Source organism: Plectropomus leopardus, chromosome 12, assembly GCF_026936395.1.
Source record: "Plectropomus leopardus strain MGB_pleo_1.0 chromosome 12, ASM2693639v1, whole genome shotgun sequence".
In the NCBI taxonomy this organism is placed as follows: domain Eukaryota; kingdom Metazoa; phylum Chordata; class Actinopteri; order Perciformes; family Serranidae; genus Plectropomus; species Plectropomus leopardus.
Window position 1 is genome coordinate 16,161,537 of NC_142187.1, and position 12,349 is coordinate 16,173,885.

The 12,349-nt window shown below is 40.2% G+C and overlaps 1 protein-coding gene across 4 annotated transcripts in view; it reads left to right on the forward strand.

The window, feature by feature from the left end:
* The first annotated feature begins 540 nt into the window (after positions 1 to 540).
* The window catches only part of pik3r2 (phosphoinositide-3-kinase, regulatory subunit 2 (beta)), a 43,720-nt gene continuing 31,911 nt past the window's right edge, over positions 541 to 12,349 (forward strand). Inside the window, exons 1-2 of one of the 4 annotated variants that reach the window (XM_042498421.2) lie at positions 541 to 799; positions 9,098 to 9,969. In XM_042498421.2, the coding sequence (XP_042354355.2) occupies positions 9,651 to 9,969 (319 nt within the window). In that variant the 5' untranslated portion in view covers positions 541 to 799; positions 9,098 to 9,650. Of the gene's footprint in view, positions 800 to 7,253; positions 7,389 to 8,010; positions 8,933 to 9,097; positions 9,970 to 12,349 lie in introns of those variants that run through there. The other 3 variants (XM_042498422.2, XM_088085283.1, XM_088085284.1) reach the window with 3 other exon arrangements.

Genomic DNA, 12,349 nt, shown 5'->3' on the forward strand with positions numbered 1-12,349 from the left:
TCTGTCTGTCTGTCTATCTATCTATCTATCTATCTATCTATCTGTCTGTCCGTCTGTCTATTTTCAAAAGAAAATGTCCAGGAGAGAAAGGCAAATAAAGACATGTTACGGGAAAAAAATATTCGAACTATTACAACTACCATGATAACTAGTTATTATTAAAATAATAATTATTATTATAGTTATTATTATTGTTATAACTGTGACTATATTAGTGATTACAATAATATATTTTAAATAATGTTAAGGAAAAATCTTAAATTATTTTAAGCACATTTTTCCAGGTTACTATTTCCCTATTGGTTTGTGTTTTTAACTTTTACAAATTTCTTGTAATTTTTGGGGTAATTTCTTCTTCAGTTGCTCATTGCCTTCCTCCCATGTTTTTGAAAGAAACTGAGCCAATTTGCTCGGGTTTCAAAGGGTTAAGGTTGTTAGGTTTAAGTTACCATTACGGGCCGAGGCCATTCGGTGACCCCTCACTAACCGTTCGGACTTTTCCGCTCGGCTTCGGCACTTTCCGCGCTCTTCATATTAGTTCCCACGCAGTCTCCTTCCCTGCGCCGTGCTGAGCTGGAAAATGGCTGTGTAGGGGAGCAGGGAGTCATGATCGGGAAAAGAAAGAAAGAGCGAGAGAAAGACGGCGAAGCAAGAAGTGAACACAAGGTTTGCTAGAAGTTTATTGCACACCGAGAAGCTATCGTCCGCAGAAAAGACACCACACGAACTCTTGTCCGCTACTTTAAAGTGTTTAAAGCGCCGCAGCCAAAAAGTGAGAGGAGTCAAGAAATATCCGCGGGTGAGTTTTTCCAAGTTATTGCACATTTCCAGTACAGCCACTGTACTGGAAAATGGTGGAAGCGCTGCAAGTGTGCTTCTCGCACACAGCTTCATACTGTCGACTCGTGCTTCAGTTAAAAAGTTTGAAATTATATTTATAGTTTGTTGTTTATGCTTTTGCGTAGTTGCACATTAAAGAGTAATATTTCCTCGTGCAGCATGTTGCTCTGTGCTCGCGCTTGTCGTCAGTTGACGAATTAAATGTTGAGCCCGTTAAGTCACTGAAACATTAATATTTGGTTCGTAAAGTTACTTTAGAGTTTATTTTTGTTTGTTTTTGAGTTTTTTCATCCTCCTCGTGTCCTGAAAATATGGCGAAGAGGATTTTTAAACGAGTTAATGTTGTGAATTTATGCAGAATTTAAACCTCCGAGTTCAAAGTTAACGGATTTGACGTTTCAGACGTTGGCGAGATTGAAAAAGTTGTGCTGCGAGTCTTAAACACAACAAATAAGCCAAACTTTGCAGTGTACTCCGTGTGTATAGTGTATGTGACGCTATAATAGTGCCTATACATTGACTGCAGACTGTAGGAGTCCATGCACAGTGTGGAGGCCCAACACAGCTGAAGGCTTGACATGATGTGTGACTGTGTGTGTGTGTGTGTGTGTGTGTGTGTGTGTGTTACATCCCTGGTTTGAGGATTTGACATGCACCAAGGAGTTAATGAAAATTGTGCCACTTGCATAATAAGACAAGCCACTCAACTGTTTGGAGACCCCTTCTTTCTCTCTCTCTTTCTCCTGTAATTACTGAATCCAGCATTATGCAACCAAATGTCAGTCCTCCATTATTCGGCTTTATCAATGTGAAGACTTGTGGCGCAGCCGTCATTCTTTTTCTAAATGTCTCAAAATGTTCAGGATGACTGGTAGGGCTTGTTTTTGTTTTATTAAAGAGTGGAGCTCTCTCAAAATACCAAGTGTCACTTCTCAGAGGGGCTGAATAAGCTAACTTCACCAGACATAGTACAGCTGTGGTTATTTTTGTTATATATCCTTCAGCTGGGGGACCCAGTTAAACTGAAATGGTGTTATTTGATCAAAAATAGCAGCAGAATACGGGTTTAGGGACAGTTTAGATGCAAGAAATTCTGCAGACAGAGCTGGGAAAAACCAAACATCTGATTTTCTTAACTTTCTAGGGAGATAAATGAGTCTATTTGGACTCTTGGTCACCGCACACTGGGTACAAATCTAGTTAGTCACTTGTCATACAGTCTTTGGAAACCTTTGACTTGGATGGGAGCAGTAATGCTGTCAGGTGCTGACAGGATTTGGGACTTATTGACTGTTTTTCCTCTGCGTATTCGTTTGATCCAGGAATAATATTCAGATTATGAAACATTTTTATACAGGGTTCTTGTAGGTTCTTTGAAAGTTTAAATAAGTATTGGATTCATTATGAAATCGAAAATAAAGCCTCCATTTTCTATCTGACGTTACATTGTAAAATCTAAAAAACAAGTTTTGATATTTTCTGAAATAAATCACAGTGTCTCTTACAAGTGCAAATTCACCCGAAATCAGCTATTTTACCAAGATTTTGCAGCATAACTGAAACCGGTACGAGGCGAAAAAAAACCCAAACACAATATCACCAAGAAAAATGGTTTGATTTATCTTAAAATAAACATTTTATGCAAAATTTCCCCTAACCCTACATAACTGATGTTGTGTTATGTTTTCTTTTTCTTTACTTTCTGTTAACTGGACATAAATTATATTTCAAAATTAAAAAGTCTGCAATCCATTTGGCCTTAAGCTGTAGCATCGCTGTTATAGTACCAGAATGTCAAGTGATCGACTGAAAGCCAGACTTATGCATTAATTGGCAAGCTCAATGAATGTGGTGTAGGTGCCACTAAATTTGAATTACTTCATCAGCAACCAAGTAAAAAAGATTTCTTATTAATAACTCTGTGTCACAGTAGGATTAGTATTTTATTGTCATTGCTGTGTCTAACAGTGGAAGCCACTTTATGTTACTTAATGGCAAAAAAAGTGAGTTATATAGCGACTGAAGTGCAGTTTTATACGTTAATATGGAGTGTCCGCAGGTCCTTGAAAAGTCTTAAAATGTCTTTATTTTTAAAAGTCCTTAAAAGTCATTAAATAGTCTTAAATGTGAATTTGTGAGGTCTTGATTACTGCAAACATTTAATGTAATTTTATTTATCCAGCTTTAAATTTTAACACCAGATCTTGTGTTGATGTTTCAAATCTTAAAACCTAAAACTGGACCACTTCATGCTTGCACTTACCTCTTCGCAAAATGTAGATTTACCTACTTAAATCTAATAACCATATTCCCACATAAAACCTACCTCTGCATGGGACCACATTATAATACTAACTGTCATAGTTTCCTGAAATGCTAGAATAAGAAAAAGATGATTTGCCAAAAAAAAAAAACAGTCTTGAATTTGGTTAAAAAATAATTAAAGAAGTTAAAAGGATTGAAAAGGCTTTAAACTTAAGTGTTAAATACCCATAGACACCCTGTTATTTTGGACTGCTGACACTGGGTATGGATCAGGTAAAAGGCTTACTAAACTCTTCCTACATGCTAACTATGCAGCAGAAAGGCTTGTGGTATTTCAGCTGGTGCAGTTTTATCAGATTGCATATCTTTGTTGCAGTCAAAAGGTTAAAATCTGACAGCGTGCTCGCTTAGACTTAAGGTAGCGTTTTAAAGTGTTGAATGGCCTGCATCTTATATCTTCTGATAAATATAGTGAGTCCTCTTTCACTGTGGAGCCTTGTGGTACAGTTGACGATACAGAACAGTGCCGCCTCAGTGCTACATAATCTTCATAGCAGATGTTTTTACTTAGCGTCGTGAGCTTTTCAGCTTCATTAAGGACAGATAGAATTCAGGTGAACATAACTTAAATAATAAAATGCCTAAGCCCCCCATTTTCTGAAAAATGAGTCCTCACAAGCTCCTGTGTTGTTGGCCTGTCCTCGCTGCCTGTGGCGCAGTAGATTTTTCAGTTCCATGTGGACAGATGGCCCGAGGCCAGGCTGCATGCGTGGTGGCTCTGTAGTCAGCTCCTTACCAGCAGGGCCATGAAGGGCCAACGCATATACACACTTTAAAACAATATCTATGTGTAAATGTCTGAATTTTATACTATGCATGTATTTGTATCAGTTTAAGTCACTTAAGGTCAGAAGAAAAAAATGCAGCCTTTCTTTTTCTGATGCAAAAAACGTCTGTCTTTGTTGCTATATATCTCATATAGCAACATGTCAGTTTGTAGTAAAACTAAAAATTAAGCGTTCACTTAATTTTACACTGGCCTACATACTCTAGATGTGAGGGCTGATAAGACAAAAAGAAAAGTACTTGAATGATGATGATTGATGCGGTAGGCTGAAAAGTAAAAAGAAGTCGTACAGCAGCCTCAGGTCTTCAGAGAAACTGGTTCATCTGCATTGTGGCTGATAGCTGGGTGATAGATTGATGGGAGACATTAATTGCATAAAGTGAAGTACGTTTTATGTAGGTAATATATGTGTTATACGTATAGATAGAGCTGTATCGTTGACCCTCTATGGTGCGATGTTTCGTCTAGGTAACATACCCATTTTTGGCTGTGTACACTCACACAATAAATTCTCAATTATATGCAGTATTTTTAAAAAGAGCAAGGACGCTAAGGAAACTAACAGCACTGTTAATATTGTATTATGACTTTCTGGAGGCCATGTGGAGTCCTTTTTTCATGGCTTTTCATGCAAGGTACATCAGTTCTGGTACACTGTTGCTTTGAGGTAACATACGCGTAAGTTTACGCCAAAAAGATGCATTTTTTTTAAAATTTCTTTGAATTATTTTTACTTAGTCTATTTTGTGGCAAAAGATGTTACTAATATTATTTTAAACAACTGCATCATAATGTGTACCATAGAGGATTAATTGGTGAGGTTGATATATATTTCATCTCTAAAGTGACGTAGTTTACGAGCTGACTGCCATCGGGAGGATCGAGGTTGGCGGGCATTTCCAGTTTTACTTTTGAGCCACTCAGCGTTGATGTTTTTCTTTTGGTGACCCTTCACTGTGTTTCCACTTGGGTTGGTGCCACAAAAAGCTGTTGTCTTTTACGAGACACCACTGCGTTTCGGGTACCCAAAACCGGGTATTTTAAGGCAAAACATGATCTTTTCCAAACCATAATTAAGTGGTTTTTGTGCTTTAATCTATCCATACGGTTACTGCAGCATTGCTGAAACCTAAAGAAATGTAAAGTTATCCGCTACATAATAATGTACAAAACAACACATCTGTGGTTTGCAGAAACGTACAGCCATCAGTGATTCTGGCGATAGGGTTGAAAAAGTCACACACACAAAAAATCCTTTGGAGTCGTATAATGAGTGTTTGTTAATGGTACAAATATATATATAATGGGTATCAGTATCAAACTCAAAATTACCATGTCAGTCAGGCAATAATGATAAAAAATGATACATCGTTGGACAATTTTGACTGTGCATATCGTCAGAGATTTTCCAGTACTGTGACACTTTTATGTGTTGTTTTTTTTCTGTTTAGTTTGATGATATTTCATCACTGTAACAAACTCATTTGAGTTTGGAAGGTATTTACTTGCTGGATCAGCCAAAAGCAGTCCTGACTGCTGACCGTTTTTCCCAATTGGTTTTCTTGAGAAGTTCCTACAACATCTTATACTGTCGTATCAACGTCGCATTGTTCTGTTGCACATCATGCAACAAAAGATTTTATCCAAATCACTCCTTATACTCCTTACATGCAGTACCATAAAGCCCATAATATTAAAAGGGAATAACAAATTATTATTCTAAAATTGATTTATCCATCAGTTATTGTCTAAATTAATTTTTATATACACAGTGTTGAAAAATAGAGAAAACCATTGCCAAAGTCCAGTGTTCCAACCAATAGTCAAAAATTCAAAGTTGTACTGGAATACAGCCAGTGCAGTAACATCGGCGCATAAACATACATGGTTTGTTGTGAGTAGCTCTTGTCTCACTCAGCTGTGTTAGTGATGCTCTGAATAACTTATTTGCCATTTTACATTATGCATACTGGTGTATAATGAACAGGTCAGAGCTCCGCTGGCTCACTAAACACATCAAGCGTCATTTGAAGTCTGCAGACAGCAGAGGGAAATCTAGATGCCGTTTTGAGTTCAATCTAGGTCTCACTATTCTCTACAGTTAAGCAAAATGTCTGTGAGACGAAAAACAAATAGCAAATCAGAAGCATAATAACTGTAGAAGTATTATCATAGCGGTACAAAGCGCTGTGTTATAATGCACACTTATTTATTTACCAGGTATTGTCGTATACCGGCACTTTGGAGTGAATTTTGTCATAGTTCCTGTTTGTATGAAGCCCAGATTTTAATTATTTTTTTCTTTATGTGCGTATAATCGTCACATTATCTCCCTGTTAACTCAGAAAAACAAAAATCCTGTCCTTTCATCCCATTGCACGACTTCAAAATGACTCATGGAATTCTCTCCAATCACACGCAGCCTTCAGTTTTTTTCCATGTTATGTTTTTCATCCTTATCCTCTGTCAGTTTCATTTGATTCAAATCATCATTTCCTCAAAGATGACAAGCAGTCATCGAGGTTGCACAGATGAAAAGAAAAGTCAAGTGTGTGTTTGTAAAGGTGGAGTTGTTTGGGTCAGATGTTTGATCACTGCCTAGATACATTTTCTAATATTAGAACGTTTCCTTGATTTGCCCGGCTTCTCTGGTGACTGGGGAGCACATGGCCAGAGCAGCAGCCAATCAGAGTGCAGGATTAGCTTTCCCTCTCTCTAGCAACAGTGAGTTACTTGCTGCCTATTCATTAATTATTTTCCTGTGGTCTCCCTCAGCCGTTTGGACTCTGCTGATAGCAAAGTGCTCCGTCTCTCAGTCTCACTCTGCTTTTTTCCTCTGCTCTCTGTCGCTGTCTGCTCTGCCTGAATAAAAAGTCTTTAAAAAAAAAGATGGATCCTGTGACGCTGAGCTTGCCAGTTGCTGCTGCTGCCCTGAACTGTGAGCTACTACAACACTATCAGACGGGGACTGTAACAGAGATGACACTTGTCTCACCTCGTGCGACTTTTTCCGCTCTGGAACTAAATAATAAAAAAGGATTACTGAAAAAGAGCGCTCTCTTCGCACTGCTTTTTCTTTTTCTTTTTCCTCGCCTTCATCTTGTTTTTGCCTCTTTTCTTCAACGGTGCTCTGACTGTAAACAAATAAAACATGGCAACGGGGAAAGCGACTGGACTTTTTCGCTGGCTGAGGATGGGGGGGGGTTGCCAGTTGGAGGCAGGACTCTGTGTGTGTTTGGGGGGGGTTGAGAGCAGGTGGAGAGAGGAGGGGGGTTTAGGGTTGGGGGGGGGGTTATGGTGGTGTGAGGATTGCGGGCTGTGGTTGGGTATGCCAGTGCCACGTGTCTAGCCTGGCACCTCTTGCTTCTCGACTCGAAGGATGTTGGACCGAGAGTCTGGCTGAGCCTGTCCGGCTTCTCTCTGAACCAAAAGTGGGGTGAGTGTTGCACTCTGCTGCATCCTGTTGTCACGATAACTCTTTTTTAAAAAAAAGATGATATTCTTACTCACGAAGGTTTGCAGGGAATGTGCGTTCGCTTTCCGAATGTCGTGGGGGGAGAGAGGATAATCTAGACTAAGGTTCGAAAGCATGCACTTTGGCATTCAAAGATGCAGGTTTATTTTTTATGCACTCACCTGATTTTATTTAAGCGTCTGCAATGCATCACTCAAAACATTGTCCATTTCGGAACGTTAATGGAATGATTGCACAACATCGGGCCTTGCAAACCGGGCCTATGGTTATGTGGATTTTGGTGTTTAAGAAATAGCCCCAAATAGCTCCTTCCTCTTGACATATAAGACCAGAACTTCCATCCACGTTCCCATCTCCGTCCCCTGCTTCATCTCCTCACTGACATCCTTTCATCCCGTCCAGAGACGTGAACAGGACAGTTGTCCTTGGTTGGTCCACAGACCACAGATGTCGTGCTTAATCTGGAAACCCTAATCTCTCCCTCTTCCTCGCTCCCCGTCTCATCTCTCAGCATAGTTGCCATTTTGAATTTGAACTTTGTAGCGTTTTTATTTTACTGCCCCGCTCAAATCTCGAATGGCCAAAAAGATTTGTTGTATTTTGCTGTGGATATTACAATCTAGTGTTTTCAACCACGTAAATTAGAATTTTTCAAACTGAGTGTTTGATGGATTCGATCAATTTGATTTATAAGAATCTTTTATTCCGAAAAATACAACCTTTTAAAACTCTTATGCAGCTGTTATGCGGTAATAATTGCGCACTTTGTGCTTGGCATTTTATTGGGCCTTGCGATCTTTGTCATAGAATATTCGTAACGGGTCCACGAATGACCTTTTGGCTGTATATATAGATATTTTTTTTACTGTAATGAGTGTGATATTATGCATTAAAACATTTGCTTTACAGTGGTATTTTGTGGTATTGTGCCAGGCTTTGGTTGCTCAGTTGACTGTCAATTCAGTATTCTCGTTGTGAATAGAAACTTGGTGCAGTTTGATTTAACTATTTTGACAGAATGAAGTCGAAAATATTTCTGTGACAACACAGAGCTGCCTTTTTTCTCTCCTACGGAGAGGGAGCTGTTGCAAAGGTTTCTGCATGTTTCAGAAAATTCTGGTTGCCCTAAAGCCGTGGTGCAGGTCTCAGTTTTTCTTTGCATGCTCGTTCTGCGAAAAACGTTTCCTTCGCCATTTTGCATGAATGTCTTTGGATGCTGCTAATGGCACATGTTGTGTAAGTTGAAGGGACGTTTATTTGACAGTGAAACTTCTCGTTCCTGTGGAAACTGTGATGCGTCAGTTCAGGCTGTGAGTGTGTGAATGTAGAGAGGAGGGAATGGAGGCTCCTGTCCAGGGACCCAGTCTGCTGTTGGTCATGACGCAGCAGCATCATCCGATCTCTCTGTCCTAACCGAAGACTGCACAAGTGCATGGAGCTGCCGCAGTTCGCCATTTTCAGGCGCCGCTTTAAGCTTCGTTTCACGTAGATATTTGCCATTTCATGTATGGCTATTTATCGAATAGAAACAACATTATTGGCGATACATTTGTATTTTTCATGAATGTAGTTTTTGTTTTTTAAATTTTTTTCTTAGACTAATATCAACTCTTGTGTCCTCTTTTCTCTTTTCTTCGTTTTTTGATTATTTTTTTTTTTATGTCATGCAGGTCCCATAATCCCTGTCCAGAACCTGTGGGAGCCTGAGAGAACCGAAGAGGATTAAAGACCTTCCCACTCTGCCACTCGTCCTCCAATCAGACCACTTCGTTTGTCCGCGGAGAGCCAACGACACAGGGCCCTCGACTGGCAAAATCTTTGACCAGGCTGCTCCAATAGCACCCAGCCAGGAGGTTTTTCGCTGCTTGAGAGAGCATGTTGCCAACGCGCTCCCTCTGCTCCATCATCTGGCTCAACCGGGGTATCAAACTAAGGAAAGTGCACCAGTCCACAAACACCGGTCAGGTCTGAAACCGCTGCCTCCGCAGACATAGCAGCAACAAAACGCTACTTATCGACTTTTAAAAATGCTTCTAAGCTTCGGGTGACTCCCCCTCCTCCCCTCATCCCCCGACTCCCTAAGCCACCAACACCAGAATTTAGTGACTTTTGGTCTCTGAGGAGGATCTCTGTGTAGGTGAACCCTGCTGTTGCAGTGCGACTCAGGCTGCACCATCTAATCCTCTATTCGGTGGCCATTTTGTTTTTTGCCTCCCCAACAAAATGGCGACGGAAGGTTTTCAGTACCTTGCCCTCTACGCTTTCACCAAGGACCAGGAAGAGGACCTGGATCTGCAGCCGGGAGACCTTCTGACAGTCAGCAAGGCCTCTCTGCTGTCCATGGAGAACTACACAGAGGGCTGCATCGAGCAGCCTGAGCGCCTCGGCTGGCTCCTTGGGTACAACGAGCGCACCAAACAAAGAGGCGATTTCCCGGGGACGTACGTCGAGTATGTGGGCCCCGTGAAAATGGCGCTCCCATCGAGCCAACCAAGGTCCCAGCGACCCCTCCCTGCCGCTCCAAGACCAGAGTCGTCTCAGGGTAAGAGCCTTTTTATATAAATTATACTCTGTCAGACGTTTTTTCTCAGCAGTGTAGCTACGCGGTATCTGACCTTTCTGTAATATATTGTAGAGAATAATGATGCGCTCATAGCATCTCATATTTTTAATTTTATAAATGACCTCAAATTACAGAGTGGCAGTACGTAAAGTTTGGGTTAAATAAATTAGAGAGGGCAGCGTAGACGTTATTCGATTTGTCGTTATGTAAATGAATAACAGAGAGTCTTGTTATTACACTGTGGTGTTAACAAGTTTTATTGTAAAGCTGACACAAGTCAAATCCTTCTCGAGCATTTATTGAGTTTTTCAAGGGAACCTTTTTCTGTATGCAGAACATTTTTGTCTGCTCTTTTCGAAATCATAGATGAAAACTCGTACGAATTATCTCACGTACCAACATTTTCAATTCTATTTTGTAAATAGGCCTCTGCTATGTAGAAAGTATCAAGTTGAAAATGAGGAAGATAACAGTCAACCCACACTAATTTATACCACATGGTGCTGCTTCTGAATCTCTCTGGATCTGTCTTTACTCTTGGGAGGAAGTATTTTTTGGGGTGGGATTTAAACATAGACCTTTTCTTTTTTTTTTCTTTTTTTTTTGCAAACAAAATGATAGCAGTTTTATTTCTGACACGTTTAAAGAAGTATTTTACATCTGGGAAGATTTTCTTTTCTTCATAAAACTAGGCTGTCTGTGCAGAAGAAAGATGCATATGTGTTTGAAATTTTGAGCTATCTGATCAGAGAAAATAGAAAAAAGAGCTGCAACAATTTCTTTTGCTCGAGAGGTACAAAACCTTTATTTACCAGAATGCACTGCACCAGACCATTTAAAACGTCATCTGGTGGACGACATAATGTGACATGCGTGTCTGAAAAATAATATGACGGTAGACTAGTAACAAATGATCTCATTTTACAATCCAACGGTAAGCTAAAATATGTTTCTCGAAATGTTTGAAATGAGCAGCAAAATAACAGAATCTTGGTTCTGGCACTGCCTCGCTGTACAGTTTGATCAGAATTTGGTTTGAGTTTAAGAAAAGAGGGATGGCTCTCTCCCTATCTGCTTCTATACTCTTTGTGTCTGTGGTGCTGGGCATTAAAAAATGAGGTACAATCTGTGGAATGACCAGCAGCCCAAAAGCCGGTGAAAATCTGATGGATGGTGTGTTTCAAATAAAGCAGGGAGGCCCGAGCGCTGGTATGATGGAGGGAAGTTTAAAATAGTTCATTACACATCATCATCATACAAAGCTGGTTGATAATCGGCAAAGTGTCCCTTTAAGTACAGGACCAGACCATCAACATAGATTTGAAAGCAGCTATTGGCTGTTAGTTGGTGCAGCTGATGCGTTGCTGGTCATTTAGTTTTGATAGGGCTCTCACATTTGGCATTGACCTCGAGTTGACCCTTTAATCTATACTTAAAACACGTCATAAGCCTTACCTCTTTGGAAGCACAGCTAACCAAACTCTCTGCTGAATAATAAAGGGCTAATCCGTCTACTTACTGGGCTCTCCTGTACAGGTCTGGCATCGATTGTGTCCTGTCTGTGTGGCCCCCTTTACATTCAGCATTAACATGTGTCTCTGGCATCCAAACTGCATCTGGGCTTATCTGCACAAAAATGCTTGGCCTTCCTTCGCTGTGACTTGTTATTGACCCTCTACTCAACTAAAAGACCGCAAAGGCATGAGGAGTTGCAAGCACTGTTTTAATTGTGCAATAGCCAAGTTAGAGATATCAGATATTTAAGTGCATTTTTTAGGACTCAGATGTTAAACTTGTTCACTGACGTCTTAAAATGTTTTTATAGCCGTGTTTGTATTTTGTGCAAGTCGAGTTATTTCCGGGAACGCAGTCACATTTTTTACTCCGTGATAAGCACTGTGTTCTTTCACACCTCTCTTCACTCCTGTGACTTTGCAAAATAGACATGTCTGATATTTATTCATATTGGTTAGAGCCTGCTTTCAGCTGCGACAGCGTCCAACTCAAACATGCACTTGGCTCGGCTTGGTCGACCTTAGCAAGCTGGACTTCAAGTAAAAACTTTGATTTGTTACCAAAGTTCCTCCACACTCCCAAGATTTCCATCATTTTCTCCTCATTAGCACTCCTTTGCTTTTGGCTGCAGCTGGTTAATTTATTGCTTCCCTGTACGCGATGCCAGAGGAAAAGGTGCAAAGGGCCAAAAGATTAATAAAAGTTTTTATATCATTCTGTATATAAAACCGTACATTCCTCCTCTGTCAAAAGCCGTAGTCTCTGTGCTTTCTTTTTTTTTATGACAGATGGACGAAGTACCACTCTGAGCACGTAGGCTGTGAACTCTGAATTACCTCTGGTT